The sequence below is a fragment of the Ranitomeya variabilis genome, chromosome 4 (genome assembly GCF_051348905.1).
Source record: "Ranitomeya variabilis isolate aRanVar5 chromosome 4, aRanVar5.hap1, whole genome shotgun sequence".
Classification (NCBI taxonomy): domain Eukaryota; kingdom Metazoa; phylum Chordata; class Amphibia; order Anura; family Dendrobatidae; genus Ranitomeya; species Ranitomeya variabilis.
Window position 1 is genome coordinate 457,913,256 of NC_135235.1, and position 15,089 is coordinate 457,928,344.

The 15,089-nt window shown below is 46.4% G+C and overlaps 1 protein-coding gene across 1 annotated transcript in view; it reads left to right on the top strand.

Annotated features, from left to right (window-relative positions):
- The window catches only part of LOC143769021 (BPI fold-containing family B member 4-like), a 292,026-nt gene that overhangs the window by 155,474 nt on the left and 121,463 nt on the right, over positions 1–15,089 (top strand). Inside the window, exons 4-5 of the mRNA XM_077257623.1 lie at positions 8,430–8,569; positions 13,693–14,164. Coding sequence (XP_077113738.1) covers positions 8,446–8,569; positions 13,693–14,164 — 596 coding nt within the window. The 5' untranslated portion in view covers positions 8,430–8,445. The remainder of the gene's footprint in view (positions 1–8,429; positions 8,570–13,692; positions 14,165–15,089) is intronic.

A 15,089-nucleotide genomic window follows, 5' to 3' on the forward strand; every position in this document is an offset into this window, starting at 1 on the left:
GCTCACCAGGTCACAAGTTTTGTCAGATAATATCAGCTCTTAAAGTGACAGTACAGCACAATTCCAAACCACTATCCGTAGTTTTATGATTATTAGACTGTGGTCCGATTCTAACTCATCGGGTATTCTAGAATATGCATGTCCACGTAGTATATTGCACAGCCGCGCAGTATACGGTGCAGAGCCGCGCAGTATATAGCGCAGAGCCACGCAGTACACAGCGCAGAGCCGCGCAGTACACAGCGCAAAGCCGCGCAGTACACAGCGCAGAGCCGTGCAGTACACAGCGCAGAGCCGCGCAGTACACAGCGCAGAGCCGCGCAGTACACAGCGCAGAGCCGCGCAGTACACAGCGCAGAGCCGCGCAGTACATAGCGCAGAGCCACGCAGTACACAGCGCAGAGCCGCGCAGTACACAGCGCAGAGCCGCGCAGTACACAGCGCAGAGCCGCGCAGTACACAGCGCAGAGCCGCGCAGTACACAGCGCAGAGCGGCGCAGTGCAAAGCGCAGAGCCGCGCAGTATACAGCGCAGAGCCGCGCAGTATACAGCGCAGAGCCGCGCAGTATATAGCGCAGAGCCACGCAGTACACAGCGCAGAGCCGCGCAGTACACAGCGCAGAGCCGCGCAGTACACAGCGCAGAGCCGCGCAGTACACAGCGCAGAGCCGCGCAGTACACAGCGCAGAGCCGCGCAGTACACAGCGCAGAGCCGCGCAGTACACAGCGCAGAGCCACGCAGTATACAGTGCAGAGCCGCGCAGTATATAGCGCAGAGCCACGCAGTACACAGCGCAGAGCCACGCAGTACACAGCACAGAGCCGCGCAGTACACAGCGCAGAGCCGTGCAGTACACAGCGCAGAGCCGCGCAGTACACAGCGCAGAGCCGCGCAGTACACAGCGCAGAGCCGCGCAGTATACAGTGCAGAGCCGCGCAGTACACAGCGCAGAGCCGCGCAGTACACAGCGCTGAGCCGCGCAGAACACAGCGCAGAGCAGCGCAGTGCAAAGCGCAGAGCCGCGCAGTATACAGCGCAGAGCCGCGCAGTATACAGCGCAGAGCCGCGCAGTATACAGCGCAGAGCCGCGCAGTACACAGCGCAGAGCCACCCAGTATACAGCGCAGAGCCGCGCAGTATACAGCGCAGAGCCGCGCAGTATACAGCGCAGAGCCGCGTAGTATACAGCGAAGAGCCACGCAGTATATAGCGCAGAGCCGCACAGTACAAAGCGCAGAGCCGTGCAGTACACAGCGCAGAGCCGCGCAGTACACAGCGCAGAGCTGCGCAGTACACAGCGCAGAGCCGCGCAGTATACAGCGCAGAGCCGCGTAGTATACAGCGCAGAGCCGCGTAGTATACAGCGCAGAGCCACGCAGTATACAGCGCAGAGCCACGCAGTATACAGCGCAGAGCCACGTAGTTATACTGCCCAGTCACGTAGTATATTGTCCAGTCACATAGTATACTGCATATCCCTGTTAAAAAAAAAAAAAAAGAATTAAAATAAAAAAGTTACATACTCACCTCCTGGAGCGGCCGGTATCTGATGGTTGTTGCACCTCCTAGAGCGGCCGGTACCCAGACCCAGAGTGACCCCTTCCACCAAATCAGACCCAGAGTGACCCCTTCCACCAAATCGGACCCAGAGTGACCCCGCCCACCAAATCGGACCCGGAGTGGCGCCGCCCGCCAAATCGGACCCAGAGTGGCGCCGCCCGCCAAATCGGACCCGGAGTGGCGCCGCTTGCCAAATCGGACCCGGAGTGGCGCCGCCCGCCAAATCGGACCCAAAGTGGCGCCGCACGCCAAATCGGACCCAGAGTGGCGCCGCCCGCCAAATCGGACCCGGAGTGACGCCGCCCGCCAAATCGGACCCGGAGTGGCGCCTCCCGTCAAATCGGACCCGGAGTGGCGCCGCTGGCTAAATCGGACCCGGAGTGGCGCCGCCGGCCAAATCGGACCCGGAGTGGCGCCGCCGGCCAAATCGGACCCGGAGTGGCGCCGCCGGCCAAATCGGACCCGGAGTGGCGCCTCCGGCCAAATCGGACCCAAAGTGGCGCCGCCCGCCAAATCGGACACAGGAGTGGCGCCGCCCGCCAAATCGGACCCGGAGTGGCGCCGCCCGCCAAATCGGACCCGGAGTGGCGCCGCCCGCCAAATCGGACCCGGAGTGGCGCCGCCCGCCAAATCGGACCCGGAGTGGCGCCGCCCGCCAAATCGGACCCGGAGTGGCGCCGCCCGCCAAATCGGACCCGGAGTGGCGCCGCCCGCCAAATCGGACCCAAAGTGGCGCCGCACGCCAAATCGGACCCAGAGTGGCGCCGCCCGCCAAATCGGACCCAGAGTGGCGCCGCCCGCCAAATCGGACCCAGAGTGACGCCGCCCGCCAAATCGGACCCAGAGTGGCGCCGCCCGCCAAATCGGACCCAGAGTGGCGCCGCCCGCCAAATCGGACCCAGAGTGGCACCGAATGCCAAATCGGACCCAGAGTGGCGCCGCCCGCCAAATCGGACCCAGAGTGGCGCCGCCCGCCAAATCGGACCCAGAGTGGCGCCGCCCGCCAAATCGGACCGAGTGGCGCCGAATGCTAAAATCGGACCCAGAGTGGCGCCGCCCGCCAAATCGGACCTAGAGTGGCGCCGCCCGCCAAATCGGACCCAGAGCGGCGCCGCCCGCCAAATCGGACCCAGAGCGGCGTCGCCCGCCAAATCGGACCCAGAGCGGCGCCGCCCGCCAAATCGGACCCAGAGCGGCGCCGCCCACCAAATCGGACCCAGAGCGGCGCCGCCCGCCAAATCAGACCCAGAGCGGCGCCGAACGCTAAAATCGGACCCAGAGTGGCGCCGCCCACCAAATCGGACCCAGAGTGACCCCACCCACCAAATCGGACCCTGAGGTGCCCAGCCCACCAAATCAGACCCTGAGGTGCCCAGCCCACCAAATCGGACCGAGTGACCCCACCCACCAAATTGGTCCCTAAGGTGCCCCGCCCACCAAATCGGACCCAGAGTGGCTCCGCCCACCGAATCGGACCCAGAGTGGCCGCGCCCACAGAATCGGACCAAAAGTGACCCCGCCCACCGAATCGGACCTAGATTTACCCCGCCCACAAAATCAGACCCAGATTGACCCAACCCACCAAATCGGACCGCCTGAGGGGCACCCAAGTGTGAAAGTCTTGCAGGGGCAGCCCGGGCACCATTCCAAAGCACTATCTGTAGTTCCTTCAGGAAATACCCATCTAGTTATTATTATTATTATACATTTTTATAGCGCCATTTATTCCATGGCGCTTTACATGTGAACGGGGCAAATATAGACAAGTACAATAAACAGGAGTAAAACAAGGCACACACAAGTACAGGAGGAGAGAGGACCCTGCCCGCGAGGGCTCACAGTCTACAGGGGATGGGTGAAGATACACTAGGAGAGGGTAGAGCTGGTCCCCTTTCCCCTTGAGAAAGCATGGTGAAATAGTGGCAAAACGCGCATCGGGGTAATCCAGTGTTGTGTGCAGGGCCGGACTGGCCATAGGGCAGTTCTGGCAAATGCCAGAAGGGCCGATGGCAGTAGTGGGCCGCTCGAATGTGCCGCTGTCGGCACACTCCCCACGCTGTCGCGGCACACTCCCGGCCCCGCATTCAACTATACCGGCGTCATAGACGCCGGTACAGTTGAATGCAATGATGGAGGAGAGAGCGTCTGCTGACGCCCCCTCTCCCATCATTCCCCGCTCTGCCTGCCGCTGACACTGTGGGTGCGCGATGACGTCATATCATCGCGCACCTGCTGTGTGACCGGGCGGGCAGACTGCGACTGCTGAGACCAGAGCCAGAGCAGCGCAGGGCAGGAGGAAAGGTGAGCAGAGTGTTTTTTTTTTTTTATCAATGAGTGATGACTGGATTGTGGAGCTATTGGGGGGGGGGCTGCGTGCCTGCATTACTTTCTATGGGGGCTGCCTGCCTGCATTACTTTCTATGCGGGCTGCCTGCCTGCATTACATTCTATGGGGGCTGCCTGCCTGCATTACATTCTATGGGGGCTGCCTGCCTGCATTACTTTCTATGGGGGCTGCCTGCCTGCATTACTTTCTATGGGGGCTGCCTGCCTGCATTACATTCTATGGGGGCTGCCTGCATTATATTCTATGGGGGCTGCCTGCCTGCATTACATTCTATGGGGGGCTGCCTGCCTGCATTACATTCTATGGGGGGCTGCCTGCCTGCATTACATTCTATGGGGGGCTGCCTGCCTGCATTACATTCTATGGGGGCTGCCTGCCTGCATTACACTCTATGGGGGCTGCCTGCCTGCATTACATTCTATGGGGGCTGCCTGCCTGCATTACATTCTATGGGGGGCTGCCTGCCTGCATTACATTCTATGGGGGCTGCCTGCCTGCATTACATTCTATGGGGGCTGCCTGCCTGCATTACATTCTATGGGGGCTGCCTGCCTGCATTACATTCTATGGGGGCTGCCTGCCTGCATTGCATTCTATGGGGGCTGCGTGCCTGCATTGCATTCCATGGGGGCTGCGTGCCTGCATTGCATTCTATGGGGGGCTGCCTGCCTGCATTACATTCTATGGGGGCTGCCTGCCTGCATTACATTCTATGGGGGCTGCCTGCCTGCATTACATTCTATGGGGGCTGCCTGCCTGCATTACATTCTATGGGGGCTGCCTGCCTGCATTACATTCTATGGGGGCTGCCTGCCTGCATTACATTCTATGGGGGCTGTGCTGCATTATATTGTATGGTGGCTGCCTGCATTACATTCTATGGGGGCTGGCTGCATTCCATTCCATGGGCCTGTGCTGCATTATATTCTATGGGGCTGGCTGCATTCCATTCCATGGGCCTGTGCTGCATTATATTCTATGGGGCTTGCTGCATTCCATTCTATGGGCCTGTGCTGCATTATATTCTATGGGGCTGGCTGCATTACATTGTATGGTGGCTGTGCTGCATTATATTGTATGGGGCTGTGCTGCATTATATTCTATGGGGCTGTGCTGCATTATATTCTATGGGGCTGTGCTGTATTACATTCTATGGGGCTGTGCTGCATTTAATTCTATGGGGCTGGCTGCATTACATTCTATGGGGGCTGTGCTGCATTACATTCTATGGGGCTGGCTGCATTACATTCTATGGGGCTGGCTGCATTACATTCTATGGGGGCTGTGCTGCATTACATTCTATGGGGACTGTGCTGCATTACATTCTATGGGGCTGTTCTGTATTACATTCTATGGGGGCTGTGCTGTATTACATTCTATGGGGGCTGTGCTGTATTATAGTCTATGGGGGCTGTGCTGCATTACATTCTATGGGGGCTGTGCTGTATTACATTCTATGGGGGCTGTGCTGTATTACATTCTATGGGGCTGGCTGCATTACATTCTATGGGGGCTGTGCTGTATTGCATTCTATGGGGGCTGTGCTGTATTACATTCTATGGGGGCTGTGCTGTATTACATTCTATGGGGCTGTGCTGTATTATAGTCTATGGGGGCTGTGCTGTACTATAGTCTATGGGGGCTGTGCTGTATTACATTCTATGGGGACTGAGCTGTAATGCTGGATACAGCTGTAATTATATGTTATATAGTCGTGTTACACTCCCCTCACTTCTTGTAGCCTACAAGTGTACAAAGATATTATACAGTCACCATGCGACAAGTGGGCCTGTGTGACTTCAAATGCCAGGGCTGAATTTTAGTCCCAGTCCGGCCCTGGTTGTGTGCCTCAGTATGTGGTAAGATTACCCTGGTTTAAGTACAAGGTATGATGGCTTTACAAATGATTGTGTTATGTTTCTTTGGGGCTTAAACCGCGAACCATGTCTTTTTTGATATTATAGACTTGCACAGTGAAATTATACATGGATAGATTATGGTACTAGTACAATTTTTAACAAAAGACATGTCTTCACGGATATAGCACCCAAATTGCCAGGGTTTATTATTATTACCCTTGAAGAGTATATAGCTAATAATGTGGAATAATGGTGGTACATGGTACTGAGTGTCACTATCTGTAATTTTTATTCACGTCGATTTGTATTTTTCTAATGTGCTAATAAAGATTTTTGTAATATTTTTATTAAAAAAACTCCTATGGTTCTCCTACTTCTGAACATTTGAATACAGCCTTAGTGTCCTTGGACAGGTTAATTATTTGAAAAATGTCAATTTTTAAAAATATTTATGTATTAGGAACACATATTGTTAAAGCAGACACTAATAGTCCTCCTTAGGTTCCCCTCAGCCACTGCAACACATATTATGGGATCTGTGGTCCCTATCCCAAAAAAGGAACCAAATTCGGAGGAGCAGTGGCTCTATCTATTATTATTTCCATTGGTAACCATAATAGTTTGGGATGGTTGGTAACTCTGTACACATCAGCAATTCTATTAGGCACTTATACACCGCTTATATAACAATCTAGCCCATACAAAAAAAAATATTACTCCAAAATTAAAATTAACAACACTGATCATTCTCGCTCATTGGCACATAAGATGCAATTCATCATTTGCTTTTTTTAATTTTTAGTCAGTTTTCTTTGTCTTGAGGCATTTGTTGACGTTGTTTGTGACAAATCCTTCAAAATGGCATGTGGTTCATGAATTTTGTGCAAAGATAAAAATTGACTTTATTTTTGTCTTTAACCTTTTTTTGCTACTTTTTAACACAAAAAAGTCACACATTTGCAAAATGGTGCAAAAATTGAACAAAAATATCTTGCGTACTTCATATCAATTCAGGCAACGACTGGAATACATTTGTGACAAATTTTTATGAATCATCAAAAACATCTGGAAACCCTAAACTTTGCCCACAGTGGAAAACTTAAAAAAACAGACAAATATAAAAGATGCTTTAAAAAATGGTGCAAATGAAAAGATTAATATGGTACAAACAAAAAAAGGCCCACAACACTAAAAATTTAGTAAAATATAACAATGAATTGGGCACACATTATTCATCCTAAAGTGTATGTTCATTCATTATCATTTTGTTTTATTAAACTACATAGTTACAAGATATTGTGCCAATTGCTTTGTTTCATCTTCATGGAGGTAAGACCTCTGTTTTCTCATACAAAGCTACAAATCGGATGTCTGTTTCACTTACCGACATTGTTCAGGAATATAACAAAATTATATGTTTCCTTTTTAAATCAGTTGTTTAGTGCCATAAAATAATCAAATGTGCTTAAAGAGTAACTATCCTTTTTTATTATTATATTATTGATGTTTTTGCAAAGTTATGAATCTATGTGTTATATTCCATTACATTATTTTGGTTCCTTCCCAAATCCACGCTAAAAGTGCTGTTTACGGTAACTGTCTTGTTCATGGCGAGTAGCTGATTTGAACTGCAGTGGTTCCAAAAAATCAATAATCCAGCATAATCTTTGCTGATCCCCTCCACCATTCTAAAGACTCTTTAGAAATACCCTCCCTGATTGACTCTTTAGAAATACCCTCCCTGATTGAACATGAGAGGAGAGCAGAGAAGCTCAGACTGGAGTATGGATTTTTGGTGCAATTGCAGTTCAAATCAGCTACTTTAAATGTTTGAACAAGACAGATAAAACATCACTTTAAGCACAGAATATTTGGGTGAAAAAGAAGAAAAATATTTTAATAGAGTATAATACAAATATGTAGACATTTTCAATGGCTGGTCAATAATTAAATTTAAAAAAGCTTACCGTTAGTAACTCTTTCAATTTGTAAAGTACAAGTTTGTTACTACTGAGTATATTTCATGTCTCAAAATCGGCCCAGTCTTTAGCTATAACCTCTGGTCCTCAGTCCTGGCAGGAGCCAGCTTTGTTCTCTGTCATTGCTTATGTATAGAAAGAAAAAGGAGCTGGTTTAGCCATTGAAATAACCAGGTAACCTCCTTCACACACAGTCATGACCACATGAAGACACTAGAAATACCATACTGTACTGGACACTAACCTGAGAAGGACCTACCAGAATGTATCTTCTATCTGAAGACTGTGGCAGCTTTCAGATAATGAGTAGGCCACCTGGGTTGCTGTACATAGCAGCAACAACACGGTGCCCATACCTCCCAACCATCCCGGATCCAGCGGGACTGTCCCGATTTTGAGAGTCAGCCCCGCGATCCCGGTGGGGACAGTCGGTGCCTATGACTTGATGCACTGGTCACATGGTTGTATGGTACATGACTCTGCAGCTGAAGTAAAGAACGACTGTCCGGGACCTCATGAGATGACTTGAAACCCGCAGAGGATTTTACTAGCATGTTGTGATAATGTATTAAGTTTATAGTGAAAATTTTAACTCCGTAACAAAATGTTCAGAAAAGTAAGGTGAATATATCCGAAAATAGATATATCATTCCAGGCATTAACATTATTTTCTACTTTGTCAGGTAAATTGATCCAAAGATGTTCAAACTGTGGCGCGTCGGCTTCATATGTATATTGCTTATCCAGGCTCATAGTCTTAGTAGTGCTGCCAGAGGAAACAATGGTGCTGTACTGCGAGTGTCTAAAGAAGCATTAAATAATGGTGAGATCTACATTTTATAAAATATTGAATAATTTTATGCTTTAGCTATTGTTCGGGATCTTTAGATATACGAAAATACATTTTCAGTTATACAGAACAAGTGCATGTGAACTTTGGGTTGTCCTAGATAAGTGATATATTCAACTCCCCATCCACTGCATAAAAAAACTATTCCACGTTAAAATATAAACTGATAGTTGATGGCATTATCATTTGACTTTTTAAAGGGAACCCATCAGCAAATATATGGTTATGAAGCATTTGTCAGAATGCTAAAGGCTCATAAATACCTATACAACCAATAAATCCTCATAAGAATAAGAAAGCATAAGGTCCCATCCAGAGAGGGAACATACAGTGGGGGAAATAAGTATTTGATCCATTGCTGATTTTCTAAGTTTGCCCAATGACAAAAACAAGAACAGTCTATAATTTTAAGTGTAAGCTAATTTTAACATTGAGAGATGGAATATCAAAAATAAAATCCAGAAAATCACATTGTATAAATTATATACATTTATTTGCATTTTGCAGTGAGAAATAAGCTGTCGCTTGGTCACTTGGAGCTTCATCTCCCTATATAAGTTTTCTATGGGATTAAGGTCTGGAGACTGGCTAGGCCACTCCATGACCTTAATGTGCTTCTTTTTGAGCCACTCCTTTGTTGCCTTGGCTGTATGTTTTGGGTCATTGTCTTGCTGGAAGACCCAGCCACGACCCATTTTTAATGTCCTGGCGGAGGGAAGGAGGTTGTCACTCAGGATTTTACGGTTCATGGCTCCATCTATTCTCCCATTGATGCGGTGAAGTAGTCATGTGCCCTTAGCAGATAAACACCGCCAAAACATAATGTTTCCACCTCTATGCTTGAAGTGGGAACGGTGTTCTTTGGGTCATAGGCAGCATTTCTCTTCCTCCAAACACGGCAAGTTGAGTTAATGCCAAACAGCTCAATTTTTGTCTCATCTGACAACAGCACCTTCTCCCAATCACTCAGAGAATCATCCAGGTGTTCATTGGCAAACTTCAGATGGACCTGCACATGTGCCTTCTTGAGCAGGGGGATCTTGTGGGCACTGCAGGATTTTAAACCTTTACGGCGTAATGTGTTACCAATGGTTTTCTTGGTGACTGTGGTCCCAGCTGCCTTGAGATCATTAACATGTCCCCCCGTGTAGGTTTAGGCTGATCTCTCAGCTTCCTCATGATCAAGGATACCCCAGGAGGTGAGATTTTGCATGGTGCCCCAGATCGATGTCGATTGACAGTCATTTTGTATTTTTTCCATTTTCTTACTATTTCACCAACAGTTGTCTCCTTCTCACCCAGCATCTTACTTATGGTTTTGTAGCCCATTCCAGCTCTGTGCAGGTCTATGATCTTGTCCCTGACATCCTTATAAAGCTCTTTGGTCTTGCCCATGCTGTAGAGGTTAAAGTCTGACTGATTAATTGAGTCTGTGGACAAGAGTCTTTTATAAAGGGGACTATGTAAGAAAGTTGTCCTTAATGCAGGTAATGAGTTGATTAGGAGAGTCTGTAGGAGTCAGAACTCTTAATGGTTGTTAGGGGATCAAATACTCATTTCTCACTGCAAAATGCAAATAAATTTATATAATTTATACAATGTGATTTTCTGGATTTTATTTTTGATATTCTATCTCTCAATGTTAAAATTAACCTACCCTTAAATTTTAGACTGTTCATATCTTTGTCAGTGCGCAAAATTAAAAAATCAGCAAGGGATCAAATACTTATTTCCTTCACTGTATAGCCTGTGTAAAATAGAGGCCACAATAAACATAGAAAATTTGCAATTTTATTAACATCAACAATAATACAATATATACCACGGTGAACAGAAACGGAAAATACAGTATATCCTTACAAATATAAATCCCTATGCTTATGCAGACCTTTAAAGGGATGCTCACCCCTATGTTTTGGCTCATTCTTTCCTGATTCCTAGAGCGGTAGAACAGGTAGATTGTCGGCTTCTGCTCTCCATCGTGTATATTATATTATTGTTGATGTTAATGAAATTGCAAATTTTCATAAATATCTTTGTTGGCATCCCCCTTTTGTAATTGTATCTTTTAATATAATTGAGACATTAAGGCAACATTCACACGCTCAGTATTTGGTCAGTATTTTACCTCACTATTTGTAAGCCAAAACTAGGAATGGGTGATATACTCAGAAGTGATGCACGTTTTTCTATTATACTTTTACTCTGACTGCTTAAGTCATCACTTTTGCTGGCTTTTTGCACTAAATATATAGACAGTGCCAGTGTGAACTTTAAAAAAAGGAGGCAAATACTGACCCCAGCAGCAGGCAGAGGGGCTGGGGCAGAGCCGAAGACCCTACCCATAGTCCCGCCCCTATGTGGCAAAAGTTTATTACACCCAAATTTCAAACTGTCGATTAAAGAACAACCAGATTTCTTCACTAAATGTGCATGTCAAATCTTTATAACGGTGCCATTATGGCCATGCCTTTACTGTAACATGCAAAATTGTGATGACAGGCTTTCTTTAACCCCTTAACGTCTAAGGACGGACACAGTCCATCATTGGACACCTCCCCCTGTTTAGTGTGGGCTCCAGCAATGAGCCCGCACTTTTTCAGGCACATGACAGCTGTTCTGATCAGCTGACATGTGCCCAGAACAGCCACGGGTGGAATGGCGATTCGCCCGTGGCTGTCCACATGTTAAATGCCGCTGTCAAACACTGACAGCGACATTTAACATGCACGCGCAGGAAGCGTGTCATTACCCATTGGGGCCCGTGTCACATGACCGCGGGTTGCCGATGGGTTGGCCTGACAACATGGGGTCAGTAGGAGACCCAAGTGGTTGTCATTGCTCGATCGCTATGAGCGCCACCTGGTGGTTGGTGCTCATAGCAAGTGAGCATATCTGCTACATAGAGCAGGACTGCAGCCCTGCTCTATGTAGCAAAGGCGATCGGACAAGTGCAGCTTCTAGTCTCCCATGGAGACTATTGAAGCAAGTAAAAAGTATAAAAAAAGTTTTTAAAAATATTAAAAAAAGAAAAAAATATAAAAGTTAAAATCACCACCCTTTTGCCCCATTCAAAATAAAACAATAAAAAATCAAATATACACATATTTGGTATCACCGAGTTCAGAATTGCCCGATCTATCAACGTAAAAAAATAATTAATCCAATCGGTAAACGGTGTAGCGAGAAAAAAATCAAAACTCCAGAATTACTTTTTTTGGTCGCCGCGATCAAAAGATCATATACACACCAAAATTGTATCAATAAAAACTTCAGATCTGTGCACAAAAATAAGCCCTCACCTGTACCCAGAACCCGAAAAATGGAGACGCTAAGGGTCTCGGAAAATGGCAACTTTTTTTTCTTACAAACTTTGGAATGTTTTTCACCACTTAGATAAAAAGGAACTTAGACATGTTTGGTGTCTATGAACTCGTAATGACCTGGAGAATCAAAATTGCAGGTCAGTTTTAGCATTTAGTGAACCTAGTAGAAAAGCCAAACTAAAAACTAGAGTGGGATTGCGCTTTGTTTTTGCAATTTCACAGCACTTGGAATTTTTTTCCCGTTTTCTATTACATGACATAGCAAAACCAATGCTGTGGTTCCAAAGTACAATTTCTCTTGCAAAAACTAAGTCCTCAGAAGGCCTTTGTGAGCAAAAAATCCAAAAGTTATGGCTCTAGGAAGAAGGGGAGCAAAAAATGAAAATGCAAAACCTAAAATAGGAATAGCGAGTGGATATATAAAACTTAACCTTTATTAGGTATGTATAAAAAGGTATGTCAACATAGAATCACATGCAAACAAAAAAGGGTTGGGGGACTCCTGTGAAAATGTCTGGGAGACGCCAGTTTCAACAGAGGCTTTGTTTCCACCTCACCCTCCCTTGAGAGATGTCATGACAATCAGAGTCTCTCCAACATCGGGTGAGATCTATCCACATTAATGGGCATAAATCATGACGCTGTTCTGCACAAGCCAGCGCCAGAGTAGAAACCTGATATAAATTTCATAGTCAACGCACAATAACAATGACCATAAGGGACGCTCATAGTTTTTTGGACGAGGAAGCATAATCTCATTTGTATATGGACTCATACTTGAGGTATTTATTGGATAACATGCCCCTTTAACATGCTGCTAAGTGTACTGACAGTGTTTGATTATATAACATGCTGAATAGGTAATTTTCCACTGAGGGAACTGTCTGGATACTCATGTTGATTAGACTATACCACACATGGGTACCTACTAACCTTGTTATTAAGGGAATTACACGTTATGGCACTTGATGAATAGGGAGATACCCTGCAAGTGGCTGTGGCAATAAGGAATATTAGTACCTTGCACATTCACAGGTTTGTTACACATATATGTCCTACTTTTAGGATATTTTGGTCATTATATAAGCTACTAGCCCTTTTCAGTTCACAGGGTGATAGGTTTGGTGACCCTCGCACTGTCAGCATTTTTATCTTCCTTTTTCTCCTCCCCCCATTTCTGTGTTGGTATAGGGTTCACTTTTTCACAGGGGTTCCACCCCTCCCCTTTTCTGTTTGTATGTGATTTTATTTTGACGTACCTTTTTATACATACCTAATAAAGGTTAAGTTTTATGTATCCACTCGCTATTCATTTTGGACTTTTGTTGGATAATTTACCCTGCTTCATAGAAAACCTAAAATACCCCTGGTCGTTAAGGGGTTAAATCAAATTTAAAATCATTAAACTGTTCGACATTGACACATTTAAAATTCCATTGTCAACCTTTTAGTCAATATGCTAATAGTAAGCCTTTTATTCAGGACCTGCATCACTATAGTGAAAATGTTACCATGAAGACTATCTCTGGCATCAGTTCTTTACATAAACAGCTCATTTTAACATCACCACCCATGGCAATAAGCAGATGGTCTCAAAGCGGTCTTCGCAGCTCGGCATTCTATGGTTATATTATTAAACATACTTTTTTTTTTCAAGAAAAAGGGATGCTCTAAAGCAAACAACCCCTTTAACTTATAAACTAATGTAAAGATGATGCAAAACATATAATGTAACAGAGTATAAGACATATACATGTTTTTCATTCACAGCTGTCTCAGGCCAAATGAAAGGAAGACAACCGCAGAACAATTTGAACACAGCTATGGGTAGTGGCGGTGGTGACCTTGTTGGTGGTTTGGTTGGTGGGCTTCTTGGTGGAGGTGGTGGAGGAGGTGGAGGCCTTTTAAGTGGTATCCTGGGAGGTGGAAATGGTGGTGGTTTATTAGGTGGTGTACTTGGAGGAGGTGAGGGTGGTGGAGGAGGCCTTCTTGGTGGTATTCTTGGTGGAGGTGGTGGTGGTGGCCTGCTTGGTGGTATTCTTGGAGGCTCTGGTGGTGGTGGACTACTTGGAGGCATTCTTGGGGGGGGTGGTGGAGGTGGTCCTCCTGGTTACACCGATCCTCATGTTAATGGTGGAATCCTAGGAAATGGTGGTTTGCTTGGTGGATTGCTTGGAGGTGGAGGACTTCTTGGAATTCTTGGCAATGGAGGACTCCTAGGCACAATACAGGGCATAACTGGGTAAGATATACACTATTCATGTTGTGTCTCCAATAAGTCAAAATAATACTCCACTCACATAGTAGAAACTTGTTAAATAATATTTCCTGAAATTTATTGATATTGGCAAAGAATGGAAAACACTATAAAAATGTTCCTAAATATTTGTATATACAGTGACACGGTGTCAGTCTTCAAAATTACTTGCAAGAAACTATAAATAGAGCAGTTCTGTAAAAATGTCATGTCGGACGCTGTTCAGACCAGGTCGTTCGACAGACAGCGGTAATTCCGCTTTTGACCACTATTGGCTCATTGGCGTCTGCTAGATTTTATCTAGCTGTTCTGGGGTTAATTTATCTAATCCTCGCATTGGAAGCTGGGCCATTCCCATTGCCTTTAAATAGTTCTCCTGATCATTGGGCATCGCCAATTATAGCTTCTGTCTTGTGCGTTGTTATCTCGGTCTGGAGTGGAGAGCTGGTTGTTGGAGATTCGTTGCTGGTGGTGTATTTTCCTTAGTCTTATTTACTCCTTCCTATATTTGTATTTATTTTGCCCTGCACATTTATAGTGTATTCCTGAGTGACTGCAGCGTGGTGTATATTTTCCTTTATCCTTGTCTGTGCTAACTGTGGGTATTGGTGTATTACCTCTTCACTGGGTGGTGTGCGGAGGTTTCAGCCTAGGGTTGAAACAGGAGACAGGGTGAGGTTTGAGGCCTGGACATGCACACCATCAGTGTAAACTCCAGGTAGAGGGTCAGTCAGGATTTCCCTAGTCTGAGGGAAATTGTAGGGGCCCGGGTTATTAGCTCTCGCTCACCTAGTCTCCCCGTGACATTATAATCGGCCCAACAAAAAAAAAAAGGGGTTTCTTTTTTTTTTCTTTTGTCATGGATCCCATGACTTCCATAACCTGCCAATTGGAGGCGCTGTCCCTACAG